This window comes from Mytilinidion resinicola, assembly GCF_010093595.1.
Source record: "Mytilinidion resinicola strain CBS 304.34 unplaced genomic scaffold BDZ99scaffold_4, whole genome shotgun sequence".
In the NCBI taxonomy this organism is placed as follows: domain Eukaryota; kingdom Fungi; phylum Ascomycota; class Dothideomycetes; order Mytilinidiales; family Mytilinidiaceae; genus Mytilinidion; species Mytilinidion resinicola.
In genome coordinates, this window is record NW_022985440.1 from 460,389 (window position 1) to 480,397 (window position 20,009).

Sequence of the window (20,009 nt, forward strand, 5' to 3'; positions counted from 1 at the left end):
GTCGTAATGGCGCCCAAAGGGAGTCTTTTCTTACTCAAGCACCCCGGCTACTCGCATATTGTCTGGCATGAGTTACAGTCAACCGTACATTCTCGCAAGCCTCTCCAAATTGTTTCGCGCCTCGTTCGCACCACCACACTACCTGCAATGGCTTCCATTGCGCGTTCAATACTGCTACCCCAATGTGCGTCATGTACGCGACGCTTTACGAGACTCGGTCTTGACGGCTGGGGCTCGCTTCAGCAGCAGGTGCGCGGCAAGCAGAAGCTGGTCAAGCCATCTGACTCTGTTGCCGTCAAGTTGCTGAAGAATGTCAAGGGGTATGGGCGGAGGGGTAAGCAATGACTAGTGTTCTATCGTTCAATGCTGATGTTCAGGATCAGGGGCCTATATCCCCATCTCTCCCGCAATGATGCGAAATCACTGGTTCCCCCAGGGGAAGGCCGCCTACGTCCTACCGGATCAATTGAAGGAGCTGAAACGCCAGAAAGTTACCATAGAGCGAGACTTTGAATTCGGGATGGAGCAGCCCAAGGTTGAGAAGACAGAGGAAGAGGTGGAGTTCGAGGCACAGCACTACGTGAGGCCGGTTGAAATTGAGCTCTTGAGCGTATGCGACTCTCCTCTACAGTTGGCCTTTGCCTCTGCGCACCACTGACTTCATACAGCCCGCACGCTCTATGGAACTCATCACAATATTTACGCCCTCGACGATCGACTTCGCTCGGCAACCAATTGAAGACGACAGTTCCTCCTCGGATACCTACCTAGGCGCATCCGACTCGGCAGACATCCTTGCAGCTGCAGAGAAGGCAGAAAAGAAGGCGTCAGGCATGGTTGGGATATACGGTTCTGTGACGACGGCAGATGTTGCCACGAGCATACGGCAATCGCTGGCGAACAACGACGAGGCTGCACGGGTCATTCTCGCCGAGAACGACATCCGGTTCGTTGAAGGCCTTGTGGACGGGGAAACGTCGCGCGTCAAACACCTGGGCAAGTTCAAGGTGGAGATCCAGGTCAAGGGTGCGGAGCAAGCTCTCATACGGTCCGTCCGCGTTCTACCCCAGAAGTGACAGCCTCGCCGCGAATCGTGGAGGAGTGGGGCTCCTCTGGAGAGTGGCTTGCATATAAGAAGGGCCCGCCTGCTGCTTGAGCACACTGGACAGGAGTCTTCAGCGGGATAGAGCGTCGGCTACCGCAGGGCGTGTTCGGAACCTCGACCGGGCTTGTAGCGCTCGGCCGCGGATCATTTCCCGGGGACCTGTGTACATAGTGAGTGGTGAAATATATTCTGTGGTGTAAACAACCATGTGCGGGTAAATGGAGCTTCGATGCAGCTCGTGTGACGTTGCTGTGTCCAGTTGAAGTGCTCGGGGGACGTCTGGCTGTCTTGGGACCGTGCAATTGGCCAGCATCTGACGATGCTCGCTCAACGGCCTCAGGCATCCGGCAATTGGAGTGCGGGCTCGCTGCTACGGAGAGACCCGGAGGTCAACAGCACTCGGAACGACAGCAAGCACTTGGCCGTGTGAGCTCGGCTTTCCAGCGTGACGCCAGTCTTCCCCGCCACAGCACTTCAGTTGTGCGTCTGGCCCGCAAGTCATCCATACATAAACCTCACGCCCCACGCCCACGCCCACGCTGCCAAAACCCTCAATTGCCCTGCCACCCTGCTTGATTCGCCCCCCAACCCCCCAAAAGTAAGTGTCACGCCGCTGCGACAGAAAATGCTGGCGTCTTTGCTTTTCTCCATGCCCGCAGCCAGATAAGCTTGTCACGCTGCATCGCGCGTTCTTGGAGGGGCATCCGAAAGACCCACCCCAACAATTATCCCTCACCGCGACTCCATCTTCATATACCGCGCCAAATCCCGCATTCTCCCAGCTGACACCCAAAACAGTCAATTCTCATCTGCACCATGGCCACTGCTGTCCTCTCCCGCAAGGCCGGCGTCATTGTCGGCGACGATGTCCTGAAGGTGTGCTATTCTACCCCGCGTCTTTCACCAAACGTCACTAATGAGGCCCCGTCAAGCTCTTCAACTATGCGCAAGAGAAGAACTGTGAGTGCTCTGCTCCCGGCCAATTCCCGTGAGATTGGTGTACTAATCAGCCTGCAGTCGCCATTCCCGCCATCGTAAGCATCCAGTCCTGGACTATCTGGCTTCAATGGCTAAGCCTTGTAGAATGTCACCTCCAGCTCCACTGTAGTTGCGGCCCTTGAGGCTGCGAGGGATGCCAAAGCTCCCATCATTCTGCAGATGTCACAAGGTGGGTACACAACCACAATTCCTCGCTTCCAGATTTCGGAGTGTCCGCTAATACTTCGTCCAGGTGGTGCTGCCTACTTTGCCGGTACGTTCAGTCAACCATCTCCACTTTTCTGTGAAGAATCTTCCCAACCTCCTCCTCATCGCCAATGAGCCCGTCCTTTCCTGGATTAGCATAATTCCATCGTACACTGGACGAGGGCTCTGTCTGATCCGTTTCTGCCGAACCATATATGTACGATCCTTGGAAATATCGGAGAACAAGCGGGGACCATGGACGCGAAAACTCAGTCCTCCAGAAAGCCAAACGTTGGTTTTAGTACCAGCTTTGGCTAGGTGTCATAACGTTGAATCCAGACAAAAATCAAAATCAAGGACACAAAAGCAAGGATGACAACGGACGAGCAGTATACGATGGAACTGTGCTATACAGGATGAAACAAAAGCGCTTTCGTAAAGCATGCTGAAAGGACGTGGGCTGACACCACAGTTTGACAGGCAAGGGCGTCGACAACAAGAACCAGGAGGCTTCCATCGCTGGAGCTGTTGCCGGAGCCAACTACGTAAGGCCTACGTAATTCTGAAATATCAAAGGTACGATCTAACATGCAAACAGATCAGGAGTGTGGCGCCAGCCTACGGCATCCCCGTTATTCTCCACACTGACCACTGCGCGAAGAAGCTGCTTCCTGTGGGTCTATATTCTTCCTCCAACATAGCCAAGCCAGGACTAACAAACCTGTGTGTTGTAGTGGCTCGATGGTATGCTGAGCGCAGATGAGGCTTACTTCAAGACTCATGGCGAACCCCTATTCAGCAGCCACATGATCGATCTCAGTGAAGAGGCCGTTGATTGGAACATCAAAACCACTGCCGAATACCTCAAGCGCGCGGCGCCATTGAAGCAGTGGCTAGAGATGGAAATCGGCATCACTGGTGGCGAGGAAGATGGTGTGAACAACGAGGACGTCGACAACAACTCACTCTACACCCAGCCCGGTATGTCTTGCATTCTACTTCACTTTTTCGAGGACATGTGCTAACGGTTGACGTCAGAGGACATCTACGAGATCTACAAGACTCTCTCCCCTATCGTAAGTCTGAGTCGAGCGCCTTGGTTACTGCAGTGACTCATTTTCCCTAGAGCCCATACTTCTCCATCGCCGCCGGTTTCGGAAACGTTCACGGTGTCTACAAGCCTGGAAACGTCAAGCTTCAGCCAGGTCTGCTCAAGAAACACCAGGCTTACGTCAAGGAGAAGATTGGTGCCAAGGAGGAGAAGCCGGTCTTCCTGGTCTTCCACGGTGGCAGTGGCTCCACGGTCGAGGACTTCAGGGAAGCTATCTGTAAGTCCTAGTACCACGTCAGTCTAACCGCTAGCTAACACCCTAAAAGCATACGGTGTCGTCAAGGTCAACTTGGATACTGATCTCCAATGGGCCTACCTCACCGGCATCCGGTACCTAGCCCCTCCTTAATACTTCCCACAACGCATATACTAATGATAGGTGTAGTGACTACGTCCTTAACAAGCAGGAATACATCAAGACTCAAGTCGGTAACCCAGATGGCGAGGACAAGCCCAACAAGAAGTACTACGACCCCCGTGTGTGGGTCCGCGAGGGCGAGAAGACCATGACCAAGCGCATCATAATCGCGCTCGACGACTTCAACACTGCTGGTAAGTTGTAGGTCGAAATGCGTCGTGGGTCAAGGTAAATGAGAAGGAAAGGAATTGGACTCCGGGGCCGATTGCAGGCAGAAGGATGGCGTCTATCCCCCTTTTTGCGGCCTATATGTAACTAGAGAACGAAGTTCCGATGTGGTCATATGACCTCTTCCCTTCTCGCCCTCTCAGGTTCTCATCAACTGTGGTTCGTGCCGCCAAGCAGCATCGCTATCATACTTACCTATAATTTTCCTGGCCATACATCGCCCCTTCCCCCTCTCTGCCAAGAATGAAGTCTCGACCTCTGATGCGCTCTGGCGATTCCCAAAATACTAAAACCCGTTCCCTTCGCCCTCTCTTCCATCCCCGACCACTCACTTACACACTTATACATACATACATACACACACGCGCGCGAAGGTTCTCGCACAACTTCAAGCCAACAGCCTCAGCACTTCAAGCCAACAGCCTCAGCACTTCGAACCAACAGCCTCAACACTTCAGACCAAACGCCTCAACTCTTTCCACGCCAAACACTCCAACACTCCAAGCCAAAAGCTCCAACACTGCCACGCCAAAAAAAAAAACTCCCAACAAACTCCACGCCCAAAAGGCCTTCCACAACTTCACGCCAAAAACCCCCAACGCTCCAAGCTAAAAAGCCTCCACGACACAACACAGTGCCACGCTTCCCCTCCCAAAAACAAACCCACAACACCACACACACACACACTCTCTCTCTCTCTCTCTCTCCGCCTTACCCAAAACCAAACCAAACCCTCTCGCACCACCACCACCGCAATGGCCGCCAACGACGAACCCTACGACCCGACCACCGGCGCGCTGGACACGGCCGTCGTCGACGCCGAGCTGCATCGCTACAGGAACGACCGCACCGAGCACCGCGCCGAGAGCGGCCACGCGCGGCATAGCAAGAAGTGCCCGTGCCGGCGCGGGGCGGGGCGGAGGAAGGCGTGGGCGAACCGCTATCGGAATAGTAGGAAGCGGCATGCGTTGAGGGTGGGGCGGTTGGAGGAGGGGGGGTTTTGGTGGGAGGATGGAGATGAATGTTAAGGGGAGTGAGGGAGGTGTGAGAGGGGTGAGGATTTTGGAAGAGGGGACTGGTTTTTTGGCTTTTATTTGAGAACGGTGCGCGTTGGGGAGGGTGGGGAGTTTTGGTGTGAGCGGTGGAGGAGTTTGAGCGGGCGAGAGGATTGAGCGGTGTGGACGGGTTGTTGGGACGTTTGGAGGTCTTTGGTGGAGTGCTAGAAATTGATATTGCTGGAAAATCATCGTGGTTTGATGCTTTAGTGCTATACCGGGGGGCTTCTCTAGCAGTCTATCAGAATGTTAGATAGGATGTGAAGAACTCATGACTATATGTCGTGATGCCGAATCTAACATCATCCTGTTGGCATTGTACTACAGCTTTCGGAGCTCTGTCGACAGTCCATCAACAAACCTAGTCAGATGTAAATTGTTGAATGCTACAGATCATGACACACTAATTTCTACCTCACTGCAATATTTAAACGTCTTGCGATAATCCGTCAAAATCACACTGTAGATGCCAACTTTTGTAAGCTGTGAATCAAGGTACTAACTCTCCTCCTCGTTTACAACTTAATGCGACGTCCAGAGGTCCTCCACAACGCTCGCCAAAGACAAGACGACACAAAAAACTTCAGCACTGTAGGACTGTCAATAAAATTGAAGATGCCGAAGATGTCTCGAAGCATCCTTGACAGTATTGACGGAGTGCACCACTTATCATGAAGCATATTAAATCTTATTATCTTGTTTAGGAAATTCCAAACAGACTAGAACACCTGAACCTCTCCTTAGCCACCACAAGCCACATTATAAAGATCCCGTTTTAGAGATCAGACCTTCTCTTCGATTATAATACCATGCCGCTAGAAGATACAAATCGACCCTACGCACCCAACCATAAGGCGTCCAACCCGACAACCCCCTAGCTTTCCTTCTCCCAAAACCACCTACTCCGCCACAACAACAACCTTCCTCGCACTGACCCCCTTCTTCAACACATCCAACGCGACCTGCACCCCCTCCAGCCCCCTCGTCTCCACCACCTGCGGCCGCGGCGCCACCTGATACACCCCCATCTCCAACGCCTCGGGCAAGAACCCCCCAAACGTCGCCGGGCTCACCTCCCCAAACATCTCCACGCCTCCCGTCCCAAACGTCATCTTCGCCTCCACGCCCTCCGGCGCATCGCCTTCGCCGACCGGATTCGACGACGCCACAAACAGTTTTTGCCTCGACCGGTGCGAGACCAGGCACGTCGCGGCCACCGACGCGCCCGCCGCGTGGTAGATGCCCGCGCACACGCCCTTATCCAGCTCGGCGACGATGTCGTCGACCGCGGGCGGGCTGTTGTAGTCGAAGACCGCGCCCGCACCCAGGCTCTTCACGTAGTCGAAGTTGCGGGGCGAGCACGTCGCCACGACGACGAAGCCCGCGGCTTTCGCGAGCTGGATGGCGTTGCTGCCAACCGCGGAGGCGCCGCCCCAGATCAGGACCGACTTGCCCGAGCTAGTAGAAGTCGTGGTCGGGAACGGCAGGCCCAGGTAGTCTTTCCCGAAGAGCGCGAACGCGGCCGTGGTGATGCACAGTGGGAAGACGGCGCCCTCGGCGAAGGAGAGGGCGGCGGGGATCTTGCACGCCATGGTGTGGTGCAGGATGAGGCGCTCCTGGAAGCCGGCGTGCGCGGGTCGCCTGCTGATGGTGCCGAGGGCCATGCCGATGATGCGGTCGCCGACTTCGAATTTGGCGGCAGCGGTGCGCCCGACGGCCTCGACGGTGCCCGCGACGTCTTCGCCCAGGATGACGGGGTAGGTGACGAACGGCAGAGATATGTCCTGCAGCATCGAGTCGCAGGGGTTCATGGCCCACGCGTGGACCTTCACGACGAGCTCGCTGTCTGCGATGTTGGACGGGAACGGGGCGTCGCGGATGACGCCAGGCACGCCAATCTTGTCCTGCCACAGGGAGTGGTTGGTAGGCATTGTTGGAGTTTTAGGTTGAAGGAAGCTGGAATGATTGGGCGGACGGCGATGGAGTGATGTTCTTCGATGACTGCTAGTAGGTCAATGAGTTGAGCACAAAAACAAAGAGGCCGGTTCCATTTGAGTACAGTAGTCCAAATTAGCTATGATACGGAGATTATGTACGGACTTTGTGGGTATTTCCGCCGTAGTAGAAGATGCTACATTGTAATTGCGGCATCCTGCTCGGTTGCAAGGGCCCTGAACGATGGAGCAGCAATAGAGAACGCTATGATTGAGTTAGTTTGCAGGCGAAAGCTAAATGGCCTCAAATTGTTAACGGATATACCAGTTTAGAACGGCATAACGACTGATCGTTAGAGCGAGGTTTGCGAGATGTAGTTTTTGAGGTAGGCATTGACGCTTCCTCTCCTTGACCCTTTTTGGACACGCCTCGGGGCTAAAGATTTAACGCCGTGTAATGAACAGATCCACACAAGATTGGAGTGGAGCAAGCACGACTGGGTCTGGTCCGATTCGCACAAGGCCATAGAGATTGGAGATTGGAGATTGAAACAGGCAAGAAACAGGCTGAAGAAAACAATTGAGAAGAAGACAGAACCTTCGTTACTGGGGAAGTAGCTGAAGGGCTTTGCAACGACAGTCCTACAACTGTTGCCGAAGAACCGTCACTAGAGATGCTATATTATCGAGACAAAGTTGAAAAACGAGTCATACCAAATATCGAACGGTAGACGTATCGCAAGAAATGTCCAAACTTCGAAAGTAGGACTTTCTGTATTTTCATATAACCGCCATTTTCTGAGATTCCAGAGAGCCGACCACGCATACCAAGTGAAGGAAAACAATTCCGCCAATGGGATCCGTCGTTGCACATGCAAGTGCCAAGTTACGGCTCTCATGCAAACATGCAGCAAAGTTTCTCCCCTCCAGATGAGACATTGAAACCATCGTTAGCTGTCGAGCCAGAGCATTGGATGACAAGGAAAAAGCAGATCCAACCCCGTAGAGTTGTGACGAGCAGTCGTAACAATCCCAAGCCCATATCATACAGAGGAGGAAAGAAAAGGAAAGAAAGAGAGTTGGAGACCAACAACCGATACCACCTCGCCAAATTAAACTAACTTCCATCTCACTGTCCGTCGTCTCTCGAGTCTCGCTGAGTTCTGTGGATCGAGCAGCTAAGCTGAGTATTGGCGGAGAGGACGAGGGTCGAGCGGAGTAGATCTTGAAGGGTGAGCCATGTTCAGTGCACACGCAGAACGAACTGCTTAGTGCCAAGGGGGAGAGAGGAATGTTTACCAGTAACGAGGACGAGGAACGTAGTTGTCGTCGTAGCCAGCGCGGGCTGGGCTCCTAGGGCGGCCTCGCGGGGAGGGAGGACGGCCATCGTACGGTCTAGCATGACCATTCACGTACGGATCAGCCTCATATCCGCGACGAGGAGGGGGTCCTCGCGCATCATAACCATCATCAGGATAACGGCGGGGAGGAGCTCCATACTCATCGACTGGGCCACGAGGACGGGGCGAAGCACGGGCATAACGATCGCGAGAATCGTAGTAATCGCGCGGTGGTGGCGAACGGCGACGATAGTCGTCGCGACGGGGACTATAGCCACGAGGGGGGCCACGACGATCATGGTAGTAGTCGTCACCAGCTGGCGGGTATCCGCGTCGACCACCCGGGGGAGGTGAACGGGAGCGGAATCGGTCTCGAGGACCACGGTCGTCCATTCCCTGCGGGGGGTATGGCTGTCGCATCTTGAACGGTGGCTGTGGTGGGGGCGAGCTGACATCCTGAATGCATCGGACCTGTTGACCCTTGAACTCACGATTGTCCAACTTCTCCACTGCATTCTTGAGATCTGCTGCGGTCTCATACTCGACGAACCTGAGATGTTTCAGTATCTTCATGCGACTTGAGTAGTCAAGAGCTGAGAGCTTACCCAGTGCCATCGCGATCACGGCCTACTTCGGAGTAGACAACATCGAGGCCAGACTGACGGGCGAAATCTTTGAGATCCTATAAGGTCCAGTGTGAGTCCGGGCGCCTATAACCATATAGGTGTGGAACGTATAGAAAGCAAACGAGGGTCCAAAGGCCTCCCGACAAGCGGCATCCATAGAAGGGTAATACAGTCTCAAATCCTGGTGTAAACGAAGCACGGGGATGGCCAGTAAACATTAAAACAGACACAGAGGTGGAGCGGCCAGCAGCCAGGAAGGAGTGGTGAAACGCAATTCAAACATCCAAAGGAAAGGGGCATGTGTTCGTCCAACAACCAAGGGATATGGAAGATGTGCTGACCTGCCAGCTGGTCTCAACCGGAAGCTGAGAGATTCGCATCCGGTACGGAGTGCGTCGAGGACGAGGGGCCGCACGCTCCTGGTGGGCAAAGTTCTCAGTGCGACGGGAGCCACGTGCGAACTGTACGATCAGGCGTTCGCCCATGAAGTCGGAGCCATCTGTATGTGTCGAAAATTAGGTCATGCATTCAGAGGAGGGATCGAGGAGTCACTGTTTTTGCTTACGGAAGGCTACAGTAAAACTAGGTCAGCTTTCGATGTCTTAAGATCAAGTATAGAGGTTCGGTATGGAAGCTTACCTGGAACAACATCGCGCGCATCCATGGCATCTTTGTACTCGATGAATCCGAAGCCATTCATCAGCTTGATCTCGGTGATTTCGCCGGTTCCGTGGGTCTGGAAGTGAGCCTCAACTTCGGCCTTGGTGGCTGCGCAGGTTTGCTAGTCAGCGACGCCAAATTCCATGGAGTTGAGCCAGCGCGATCCTGGATCCTTGACGGTCCTCATCCAGAACACGCGTTCTCGGGGCTGGCAATTCCTTCCGGGGCAGGGACAAGCATACCATTGCGAGGCAAATTCCCCAGGTAGAGTCGAGTGGACGAAACCTCAGTCATCTTGGACAGTTGGACCTTCTTCAACCAAGTGGTAGACAGACGGGTAGTGTTGCGGACGGCGTGAGGAGAGGCCGGGACCTTGAAGTCGAACCCAAGAAAAAGTGAGGCGCGGGAGAACCGGTGAGGCAGAAGCGGGCAGGGCGCCAGGCGGGAAATGTATATCTGAGCAGCGGTCGCAGAGAGCGGTGCTGGGGCTTTCTAGTGCGGTCAGTACGCCCTAGCGATATGCAAGTCGACGGTGATGCTGTGGCAAGGCGACAGCAACGGCGGTGGCAGAGGAGGAGGAAAGGTGGTGAATGAGGCTTCATGAAGTGGAAAACTTGGGCGAGCCAAGCGACGCTAGCCGTTTGAGGAAAGTCACGTGACCATTAATATGGCTGCTACATCACAACTCCCCTCCAAGGCCTTTCTTTCTGCGGTATGTAACGGGAGATGCCTGCCAGAGCAGGAGAGAGGACATCGTGGACAAATCATCACCCGCCTTGTCACCAATACGTCACCGGCGTGTTACAGCGAAGAATGCAGTTCGAGCAAGGTAAAAGCTTGCGCTTCCTGGTCCTGCTGCCCAACCGGCGGGGCCCTGTGAAGAATGTCTATTTACAGTAATCCGGCATCGCTCCATCCTATGTACAGAGCTGCTCAGAAGCGGATGCTGAACAGTAATGGTGGTAAACAGCGGAAACCAACCCTGCCTGGTTGTATCAAATAAGCCTCGCAGCGTAATCCATTACGTCGTCCTAGGAACCTATGTCAGCACGTATTTCGGGCCTTCGCCGCCTTGAGGCGTGGTCCAGTTGATGTCTTGGTCCGGTACTTTGATATCGCAAGTCTTGCAATGTACACAGCTAGCATTCCATCAGTACAAGTCTGCACTATAGCACCATTGAACTTACTTCTGTGCGTTGATCTGGAACCGCACGCCAATATCCTTACTCTCGTCCTCAACATACTCGTACACGCCCGCAGGGCAGAAGCGATTCTCCACGCCCTTGTATTTCGGCCATTCCAGCTGAGCGTGCTTGTCCCAGTCTTTGACTTGTAAATGCACCGGCTGGTCTTCTTCGTGGTTTGTTCCACTGCGACTGACACTGGTCAGAATGTCGAAGCTGATCTTGCCATCTGGCTTCGGATATTCAATCTTCTTGCACTTGTCAGCAAGCTTTGTGGCCGCGTGGTCTGGCTTCCCATGCTTCAGCGTCCAAGGTGTCTTGCCGCGGAAGACATAAGCCTCCAACCCCGAGTACATTACTCCACCATACAGTCCCAATGGAGTGTGAAAAGATGGTCTCATGTTCCGGACAGTCTTTAGCTCTGACCAGATGGTGGAGGAACGGAGTTTATCCTCGTAATCATAAAGAAATACGCTGCCCTCGTCCGTTGAAGTGAGAGCGGTGTATGTTGCCTCGGCAGCTAGCATTCCTGATCGCATGGCAGTGTGTGTGCCTTTGATCTTGGGTACGTTGAGAAAGCCAGCAGTATCTCCAATTAGCGCTCCTCCTGGAAATGCGCATTTGGGGATTGACTGGAAACCACCTTCATTCAAGGTTCTTGCGGCATACGAGATACACTTGCCTCCCTCAAGAGTAGACTTGTAGAGCGGGTGGTGCTTCATCTTCTGGAATTCGCCGTATGGTGATAGCCATGGGTTGGGGTAATCGAGCCCTACAACCAGCCCGATGCTGACCATATTCTCCCCGAAGTGGTACATCCAACCACCACCATACGTATTCGAGGGCAAAGGATAACCCATTGAATGGACTACTAGACCAGACTGAAATTTCTCCGGATCAATCTCCCATACCTCCTTGATGCCTAGACCATACGTTTGATGCTGGCTGTCACGTCTGAGATCAAACTTTTTCACAATCTGCTTCGTCAAGCTGCCGTGACAGCCCTCCGCAAGGAGCGTGACTCGAGCGCGGAACTCCATGCCGCGTTCGAAAGAGTCCTTCGGTTTGCCCGCTCGCGAAATGCCCAAGTCATTCGTCGCTACCCCTCTGACTGAGCCATCACTATTGTATAGGACCTCTGACGCAGCGAATCCAGGGTATATTTCGACGCCAATTTCCTCGGCCCGTTCGCCTAGCCATTTTGTGAATTGATTCAAACTTATTATAAAATTCCCGTGATTGTTCATCTGAGGAGGTTTGGGGATAGGAATAGCCATCGTCTTGGTGAGGAAACGCATCTTGTCGGCTTTGGCAGCAGTAACGTGCTCGAATCGGTTCGGATTGTCTTCGGCATTCCAGTTTGGGAGGAGCTCATTGAGAGCAGATGGCTCTATAACATTCCCCGACACAATGTGGTCTCCCAGCTCGCCAGCCTTTTCCAAAAGAAGTACCCTGAAGTCCTCGTTGCCGGCTTCGTTGGCCAGCTGCTTCAGTCGTATTGCAGCACTCAGGCCGGCGGGACCGCCACCCACGATGCAAACATCGACCTCATCGCTCTCTCGCTCCTGTTGCCGGGGATCAAAGGATTCCTGCGCTTCTGCAAGCCTTGATCTTGCCGTGCTTGTAATGGCTCGTCTTTGGCCGGCAACATAGATAGCGGGCCGGTAAGCCTCCAGAAGGGTTCGTCGAGCGGCGGCCGCGAAAGGTCGGGGGCCATTGCGGAGGAGTCGAGCTGTCGGGTTGAAGCACCGCCGACTCAGGGATGACGAGAGCGCTTTGGAAGCCATTGTGAGGTGCTGGATGCGTGGTGGAGCATCGAAGAGAGCCGTGGGCAATAAAGACGCCAACGACTCAGAGCTTGGAATGACGAAGTTCGATATCCGCTTCCGAGGTCCAATCAGGCGAATTGTATTTGCCGGCTAAACTATGCCTCATCAAGACCACTTTTCTTGAACGCATGTGACCCTGTAACCTTCGTAGCAGGTCTCGAAGTCCAACTTGTTGTTGACCTGCATTGTGATCATATCAGAATGGTTATCAGTGAACAGTTCTGCGTGGTTGTGTGAGAGGTCAAGCAGATCACATGTTCGGGCTAAGGGAGTCCCAATGTTCCCGGCAAATTTCGTAGGACGTAGAAAGAAAGCCACCCATCTCTCTGTCACGATGATTACTTTGGCACGGCACTTACCGCCGCAGTCGGTCTCCGAGATTCCGTTCCATTCATGTATGGTCGTGGAAGACGAATGCCTCTAATCTTGAAGCTCGCCATCTAGTCGCGGTTCTGATTTTCGTTTCCTTATTCACGCCCAGCTCCCAAATACCACATAACAGGCACTTAACTGAAACAATAAACGAGAAAAATCAATAACTTTTCCGAGGTTCAACTATTCTCTTTGTTGTTATGACATCGAGTTGTGGCGGTTTCTCCTCCAGGGGGCTGTTACGTGAGCGGTATCGAGGGCCTGAAACCAGGCGAGCTTCATATCCGCAACATCGGCTCAGAACAGCTTCGTTCCACAACCAACTCCAAACTTTATGCGTTTACTTAAGCTACGTTGCCATCCTGGTCTTCCGCTGGTCTCCGACGACATACGTCCGGGCTACGAGGCTTGTGATTTTTGAGCCGCGTCATATTCCTTGCGAAATGTCTCTGATTTGCTCGGTCCGGCCACTGTGCGTTGACTTCTGGAGTACCTTTTGTTCCATTTGCGTGAGCAATCCGAGCAACCGCCAGCCAAGCCGCCTTAACGAGAGGATCATCTGTGTTACTCCGACGTGTGGGTCTGCCATCTTCAACAAGCCTCATCGATGGACCTACCTCCAGACATCTTATGTTAGACACGAGTGGATATCTGAAAAGTGTCTCTCAGGGGCCAAACTTCATTGGGTTGAGTGCACTCCCCTGTAGACTTTGCCATCATATACATATATCTGGGCCTGTCTAGCTAAGAGTTCTACAACTCCACCTTCGCCCTCCGTTTCCAACACTCACATTCGTGCTGGACACACTCTCTTTATTGTTGCTTTCTTTTCTCCAGAGCTGAGCTCACTCGTTAACGTTCCTTGGTCAAGCACGTCTCCGCTGTATCCAATCCTTACACGATATCTGCATTTTTCCCGGCACTCCTTTTCAATATGAAGGTCGCATACTCCCTTCTCACCTTCCTTTCAGTGGCTTTTGTAGCCGCTGGTCCAATACCTGCGAAGCATGGACGTAAGTGTAGCTTCTACACGGCGATTTCCAGAAGGCTTGCTGACATCATTCTTAGCGGTCATCACGAAGGATGGCATCCAGGGACTGACGATTCCCAACACCAACTTTGCTCGGGGTGAGGTCGTGGCTCTAGAAGATGCCGATCTCGTGACCAAGAGAGCAGTCGATGCCCAGGATGCGGCATCAGTCTCACTTGAGGCTCGACACAAGAAGAAGGGCAAAGGTGCCAAGAAAGGGAAAGGTGCCAAAAAGGCTAAAGATACCAAAGGTGCTGCTGGAAATGCCACCGCAGCGGCTGCCAACACGACTGCAGCTGCTGTCGGCAATATTACAGCCGCCGCCGGCAATGGAAAAGGCAAGGGGAAAGCAGGTGCAGGTGCAGAGGCCGGCGGTCTCAGCGGTCTTCTAGGCGGCCTACTTGGTCGGAAACGCGAAGTCCGACGGAGTGTGAATCTGTGGGAGGCAGAGGCCATGAGGGACGCGGTCGGTCCTTGAACGGTCTTTTGGCTTGGTGTTCACGGAATGGACAGCCGAGCATTCTTCGATTTGTAAAGGTGTTGCTCTATAAAGCAGCATGATGATATCCTGGCGTTGTTATAAATGCTGTAGAACATACAAACGAAATAATGCCACTGGTTTGGCGATGATGAATACTGCGCACTTGTGCGAATTTTTACCGCTGCTTGAGAATCCCGCGCTTTCAAATCATTTGAAGCGTGAACGGTAAGAGGAGGCACTTCGCGTGAATACCTAGACATCAACATTTTTGTCGATAAAAGGGACAGTCTACAGGTATGCCCCACTACTGTATAGAATGCCCCCGGCGCTCCCCCCACCCCGGAGCCTCGTTAGCACTCTCGCGTAAAGATCGGTCTCGCCGACGCTGAGGCTCAGTAAATTGTAAGGCGTTGTAAGGTGTTCATGAGTTGAGGAACCCCTGACTAAGGAAGGTTAACCTATTCCAAACAGGATTAACATATCAAAAAACTAGTATAACCCCAGTACAAAACTGGCAAAGCGTCAATATAAAGGCGCCGGCGCCTCATACAAACCTTAACTGAATGCCTTTGTAAATAGTTCCTGGTATTCGAGATTCACGCTCTCCTCGACGCGACGTCTCAAGGGTTTCGCTGTCTGCACGTGTAAGTCGACCATCGGCTTGCCACAGAGCCCTCTGGCGTCGCGTTGAGCCTTCCCAATCTCTATAAACTATCCATTATCGATCAAGCCACATCCACTAGGGATTGATCTGGACGCGCTATGCCAACGTTTAATCGAGCGGCGTGGTCGAGATTCCTCTTCAAACGCCACGGCCTGAGAAACACCTGCCAGTGCTTGCACCATGGCGGTAGTAGCGTATCGCCTTCAGCTCCCTCCTTAATATAGTAGTCATGCCCTTGCTCTGTTTCCCTCCGACGTCTGATCTTTTCCTCGTTCTGGTCACTTCGTCCCCTTCGTCGCTCGTCCGTCTGTCATTCGTTTAGCAACCTCCAGGGTTGCGCTCACACTCGTTATGGTCCCCTCCACGTTCATTACAGCAATCATCCTTTTCGGGTCTCTCATCACCGCATCACCAGTTAAGAAGAATAAGAAGCTCAAGAAGCGAGAATTCTGCAACTTCTCAGCGTACACACAAATCGGAGATCCTATCCACTATTGTTCAACCTTTCTTCACATCTCGGATGAAATCATAGGCACAGCGACGACGTATATACACTTTCCTTGAATCTCTCGTCTCATATACTAACCTCTGACAGCACTGTGACGGTATATTCCCCTAGCCCAACGGCTGCTCTCCCTGTGGCCGGACGAGCTGTGTCTGCTCAGACCACAACCTCCTCCAAGGCGTCGACCACTACTGCACCGTGTACATGTAAAAGTCTTGCTACCTCGCTTGGCAAGATAAGCACCAGAACCGTGACTGGATCGGCCTCCTGCACGAGCCTGAAACTGACGCCGACCTGTCCTACTGCACCGTGTACATGTAAGAGCCTTGCTACCTCGCTTGGAAAGACATATACCAGGACTGTGACCGGATCGGCCTCTTGTACTAGCCTGAAGCTTACACCAACCTGTCCCTCTTCAACCGCCTCATCGACCAAAACGTCGTCATTTTCGTCAACAAAGAAATCCAGCTCCACGAGCAACAGCAAGAGTTCTAGTGTATCATCAACTCGGGCGTCAACTTCCTCCGTGCGAACATCTGCCTCTTCGATCAAGACTGCAACTACATCCACGGCCCGCAGTACCTCCGTGACCTCCTCATCAAGCTCTTCTGTAAGCCACATTAGGATACATGCCAGGTTCTTCTGCGCCGGATATTTTAAAATCACTTACTGCAATCTTGAAGCTTCGTCTCAGCTGGGTTACAAGTGTGGCCAAGTGGTTTTTTAGATTTATCAAACGCTAGGAGGGCCTAGGACTTGTACCAGTCTACCCCCTTTTCAACCGCCTGCTAATATGCCTCCCCAGGTCAAAACTTCAACATCCACGAAAGCGTTGTCGTCTTCGGTTTCGAGCTCCAGTTCAAGCAAAACATCGTCATCTACATCGCCATCATCAAGCTCCTCCAAGACTAGCTCCGTCGTTGTGACTCCATCGTCTACGTCCCATTCTTCCAGCGCGAGCTCCTCAAGTAGCACAAGCAGCTCCGCTGTTGTGAGCTCCTCATCATCTACGTTTCATTCTTCCAGCGCCACCTCGTCAAGCAGCATAAGCAGCTTCGCCGTTGTGACTTCCTCATCGTCCACGTCTCACTCTTCCAGCTCGAGTTCGTCAAGCAGCACAAGCAGTTCCACTGCTGTAACTTCCTCGTCGTCCACGTCTCATTCATCTAACGCGGTATCGTCAAGCAGCACAAGCAGTTCCGCCGCTGTGACCTCCTCGTCGTCCACGTCTCATTCTTCTAGCGTGGTTTCGCCAACCAGCGCAAGCAGCACGCTATCAATCAGCTTGTCCTCCACTTCCGTGTCCTCTTCTACAACGACATCAGCGTGCGCTATCCAGACGAATTGGGTGGACTATCCCAATACCGACTACTGGGGAACCGACGACCCAAGCAGCCCACAGGTCATCAGTACCCTGGCTGAATGTAAGGCAGCATGTGAAGCCTTAAAAATCTGTGTTGCCGTTTCTTGGCTCCCATCGACGAATGGAGGCCCCAGCTTCTGCTATCTCAAAGACAGCGTTACGAATGAGGTTGCTGATACTTCAGCTGGCCAGATCGGAGCTAAGAAGGTGGTGACTTCTTGCCCTGTATCAGCTATCAGCTCTTCATCGTCGTCCCTAGTCCCAACCGTCACTTCTACGAGCTCTGCTACTCCATTACCAACCACTGGGTGCATCTCAACCACTGGAGGCAATTGGATGATCACTCCGGACACGGACTATTGGGGAACAGACGACACGAGTAGCCCACAACAGGTCACCACCTTTGATGGGTGTATTGCCACGTGTAACAGCCTCCCTAACTGTGTTGCCGTTTCTTACCTACCATCAACCAACGGAGGAGCCAGTTTCTGTTATCTTAAAGACAGCGTTACGAACACGGTTCCGGAAACCGGAGTCGGCCAGATTGGAGCAAAGAAGGTCACATCTTGCCCCGGACAGTCGAGCTCTTTCTCTTCCGTGGTCTCGACAACCATCTCCTCTTCTTTCACGACTTCTACAATGGCGATTACGACAACTTCTCCCACACGCACTATATCGGTGGCCCCGCATACGTCCGACGACATAAGGAGTGCTTGCGAGTGCTTGGGACTTGAGCCTACAACGGGCAGTACCACGGTAACGGAGACATCGACTGTTTACACAAGTGCTGCTGCTGTAACCACACCTGCCTGAGGTAAGTTGCCTCTTTATTCAATCACTCACGTGACTTTACTAAAATGTAACTCTTTCAGTACAACCCTCTCAATCAGTAACCTATGGGCCAAACATCAATCTTACATTTGAAAGCACGGGGAGAATGATAGAGTCTTGCGGAAAGACTTCCTCGGCTAGAACTATAAAACAAAGAATAGATGAGCGGACCTAGGATAATTTTTAATGTTTCAATTGCAAACGGTGTCAGGACATGCGTCTACGCATACTTGTTTGACACTGCTTAGGATACGTCTGCTGACTTTCAGTACACTGGACTAGATGCCACCCGCTTGATATTCCAGACTGGAACAGTGCGACGTGCACAACTGCTCATTACTCCTCAGAGTACCTCGGTCCATTACTAGAAATTTAGATGAGATGTAAGTAACTCAATACCGAAATCCAGAAGGATTTTGAAATGATAGTGATGATCTTGGCAGCGCACTGGAGCGCCTCAGGCAGTGGTCAACAAGGGTTACATTAATTTCCTAGCGTTATCTCCGAATCAAAGGCATTGGAAGCTCTCGAAGCAAATGAGATTGAAATTTGATGCTCTAGTAGTCGTAAAAGCCCTTTCCACTCTTCTTGCCTAACCAGCCCGCATCCACCATCTTCTTCAGCAGAACCGCTGGTCTGTATTTCGAGTCACCAGTGTCTTCGTACAACACTTTCATGATTGCGAGACATGTGTCGATGCCAATGAAATCTGCAAGCTGCAAGGGACCCATGGGCACGTTGGTCCCGTTCTTCATTATGCTGTCGATATCTTCTTTCCTCCCTACGCCGGTTTCTAGACATATGATAGCTTCGTTGATGTATGGCATGAGGATGCGATTGGCTAGGAAGCCGGGAGAGTCGGCACTTGTCGAAGGGATCTTGCCCATCTTCTTGCACAACTCTATGGCGGTTTCGAGGGTGTCCTGGGATGTCTGAAGGCCCGTAATGATTTCGACGCCCTTCTGGACAGGCACGGGGTTCATGAAGTGCGTACTGATGACACGGGAAGAGGCGGAGAGGTCGGTGGGGTCTTTTGTAGTCGAGGCGGCGATTCGAGTGATTGAGATTGAGGATGTGTTGGTTGCGAGGATGGCGTGGGAGGGGCAGATTTGGGCGAGCTGGGCGAAGATTTTGGCTTTCAGATCTGGAATTTCCTTCATTTGTTGTTAGCTTCCGTTATAGTATGGAGCGTATTTTGTGCGTACGGGAACTGCTTCAATTACGAAGTCTACGTCCGAGAGATCATCCAGAGTTGTGCCTGAGATCAGCCGTTCTCGCGCTGCCGCAGCATCGTCCTTTGATATCCTCTGCTTCGCAACGTCTTTTTCTAGTAGCTTATCTGCCGGATTATCAGTCGACTAGCGTTTTAGATTGTGTGCTTTCCCTACCCGCGAATTTTAGGCCTTTGTCGAGAGAGGCTTGGGAGGTGTCTATTATCCGCACAGGGATGTTCGCTTTCTGTGCTGCTACAAGTGCTATTCCTAGACCCTTGATTGTGTCAATTGACTATTCTGTGTGTTAAGCGTCTCATGACTTACCATTTGACCAGCTCCAATAACCCCGAGCCTCTTGACCTCCGCAGCTGCGTTGATAGATGGTGTCGAGCTGAAGCTCCGGCGTTGCGCCCTTGCGGATGAGCGCAGAATCTGCCGCGAAACTACAGAGAACGACATTGTGATCTAGCTGTTCAAATCTGGACAGTTCGAATGGAGAGTATTGGAGGTGAAAATCGGTTGCAACAGTGAATAACGGAAAGACCCGATGGAAACCGGGCCTTCACCGAAACACCCAACCTCGGCATCCCGCCAGAGCGTTAAGAATCATCGCCGAAGTCTCCCCGAATATTACGGCTCGGCTGAATCGATTGAGGTCTTGGCACTTTAGACGCGTTCCCAGGGTTCCGATACGCGTCGTGCTGCCCAAAGTTCGCGACTACAACTACTCCGCTGTATCCACCACAACATGGCGACAGGGACGCTCGACGACTGGGTTGACAGGGAGGTGGTCCCTCTTGTGGATCCAGAAGCCCGCGCGCATGTTTACAATCTTGTATCAGCTGTAAGTAATCCCGTTGTCTATTCAGAAGGCACTGCTCACACTTCCCCAGGTCGGTGGTGCTGGAGATGATGGTGGATACGCCCTTGGAGA

General features: G+C 52.7%; 12 protein-coding genes across 12 annotated transcripts; 6 read left to right on the top strand and 6 right to left on the bottom strand.

Moving 5' to 3' along the window:
• Positions 1–108: 108 nt before the first annotated feature.
• On the top strand, positions 109–1,322 carry BDZ99DRAFT_459561 (uncharacterized protein). Its single transcript, XM_033719188.1, has 3 exons — positions 109–334; positions 384–610; positions 669–1,322. The coding sequence occupies exons 1-3, from the start codon at positions 148–150 to the stop codon at positions 1,074–1,076; spliced, it is 822 nt and encodes a 273-aa protein (XP_033580769.1). The 5' UTR covers positions 109–147; the 3' UTR covers positions 1,077–1,322.
• A 558-nt stretch (positions 1,323–1,880) lies between these two features.
• BDZ99DRAFT_459562 (uncharacterized protein) lies at positions 1,881–4,093 on the top strand. Its single transcript, XM_033719189.1, has 12 exons — positions 1,881–1,981; positions 2,038–2,065; positions 2,123–2,139; positions 2,189–2,273; positions 2,337–2,357; positions 2,771–2,835; positions 2,889–2,963; positions 3,025–3,271; positions 3,329–3,366; positions 3,417–3,618; positions 3,668–3,731; positions 3,787–4,093. Exons 1-12 carry the CDS (start codon positions 1,922–1,924, stop codon positions 3,962–3,964), a joined length of 1,080 nt encoding a protein of 359 aa, XP_033580770.1. The 5' UTR covers positions 1,881–1,921; the 3' UTR covers positions 3,965–4,093.
• A 154-nt stretch (positions 4,094–4,247) lies between these two features.
• Positions 4,248–5,434, bottom strand: BDZ99DRAFT_225343 (uncharacterized protein). The gene has a single exon (XM_033713468.1). The coding sequence runs from the start codon at positions 5,232–5,234 to the stop codon at positions 4,596–4,598; it is 639 nt and encodes a 212-aa protein (XP_033580771.1). The 5' UTR covers positions 5,235–5,434; the 3' UTR covers positions 4,248–4,595.
• Positions 5,435–5,718: 284 nt separating this feature from the next.
• Positions 5,719–6,852, bottom strand: BDZ99DRAFT_459563 (NAD(P)-binding protein). Its single transcript, XM_033719190.1, has one exon. It carries the CDS (start codon positions 6,833–6,835, stop codon positions 5,942–5,944), a length of 894 nt encoding a protein of 297 aa, XP_033580772.1. The 5' UTR covers positions 6,836–6,852; the 3' UTR covers positions 5,719–5,941.
• Positions 6,853–7,443: 591 nt separating this feature from the next.
• On the top strand, positions 7,444–8,200 carry BDZ99DRAFT_459565 (uncharacterized protein). The gene has a single exon (XM_033719191.1). It carries the CDS (start codon positions 7,882–7,884, stop codon positions 8,095–8,097), a length of 216 nt encoding a protein of 71 aa, XP_033580773.1. The 5' UTR covers positions 7,444–7,881; the 3' UTR covers positions 8,098–8,200.
• On the bottom strand, positions 8,038–10,175 carry BDZ99DRAFT_225437 (uncharacterized protein). Its single transcript, XM_033713469.1, has 8 exons — positions 9,845–10,175; positions 9,582–9,710; positions 9,508–9,513; positions 9,284–9,441; positions 8,922–8,998; positions 8,477–8,866; positions 8,276–8,371; positions 8,038–8,200 (listed from the first exon to the last, which is right to left on the bottom strand). Coding segments are annotated over exons 1-8 (909 nt in total). The 5' UTR covers positions 9,897–10,175; the 3' UTR covers positions 8,038–8,199.
• Positions 10,176–10,272: 97 nt separating this feature from the next.
• On the bottom strand, positions 10,273–12,611 carry BDZ99DRAFT_495431 (electron transfer flavo protein-ubiquinone oxidoreductase-like protein). Its single transcript, XM_033723373.1, has 2 exons — positions 10,790–12,611; positions 10,273–10,741 (listed from the first exon to the last, which is right to left on the bottom strand). Exons 1-2 carry the CDS (start codon positions 12,571–12,573, stop codon positions 10,642–10,644), a joined length of 1,884 nt encoding a protein of 627 aa, XP_033580775.1. The 5' UTR covers positions 12,574–12,611; the 3' UTR covers positions 10,273–10,641.
• A 408-nt stretch (positions 12,612–13,019) lies between these two features.
• BDZ99DRAFT_225531 (uncharacterized protein) lies at positions 13,020–13,824 on the top strand. The gene has a single exon (XM_033713470.1). The coding sequence runs from the start codon at positions 13,188–13,190 to the stop codon at positions 13,692–13,694; it is 507 nt and encodes a 168-aa protein (XP_033580776.1). The 5' UTR covers positions 13,020–13,187; the 3' UTR covers positions 13,695–13,824.
• A 97-nt stretch (positions 13,825–13,921) lies between these two features.
• On the top strand, positions 13,922–14,495 carry BDZ99DRAFT_472973 (uncharacterized protein; the record flags this gene model as incomplete). The annotated part of the gene is made up of 2 exons (XM_033721802.1): positions 13,922–14,000; positions 14,056–14,495. 2 exons carry the CDS (start codon positions 13,922–13,924, stop codon positions 14,493–14,495), a joined length of 519 nt encoding a protein of 172 aa, XP_033580777.1.
• A 1,328-nt stretch (positions 14,496–15,823) lies between these two features.
• Positions 15,824–16,288, bottom strand: BDZ99DRAFT_553772 (uncharacterized protein; the record flags this gene model as incomplete). The annotated part of the gene is made up of 1 exon (XM_033727105.1): positions 15,824–16,288. The coding sequence occupies one exon, from the start codon at positions 16,286–16,288 to the stop codon at positions 15,824–15,826; it is 465 nt and encodes a 154-aa protein (XP_033580778.1).
• A 164-nt stretch (positions 16,289–16,452) lies between these two features.
• On the top strand, positions 16,453–17,843 carry BDZ99DRAFT_553773 (uncharacterized protein; the record flags this gene model as incomplete). The annotated part of the gene is made up of 1 exon (XM_033727106.1): positions 16,453–17,843. The coding sequence occupies exon 1, from the start codon at positions 16,461–16,463 to the stop codon at positions 17,841–17,843; it is 1,383 nt and encodes a 460-aa protein (XP_033580779.1). The 5' UTR covers positions 16,453–16,460.
• A 258-nt stretch (positions 17,844–18,101) lies between these two features.
• On the bottom strand, positions 18,102–19,595 carry BDZ99DRAFT_409906 (uncharacterized protein). The gene is made up of 4 exons (XM_033716560.1): positions 19,400–19,595; positions 19,250–19,349; positions 19,067–19,200; positions 18,102–19,015 (listed from the first exon to the last, which is right to left on the bottom strand). The coding sequence occupies exons 1-4, from the start codon at positions 19,532–19,534 to the stop codon at positions 18,419–18,421; spliced, it is 966 nt and encodes a 321-aa protein (XP_033580780.1). The 5' UTR covers positions 19,535–19,595; the 3' UTR covers positions 18,102–18,418.
• Between the last annotated feature and the right edge of the window lie 414 nt (positions 19,596–20,009).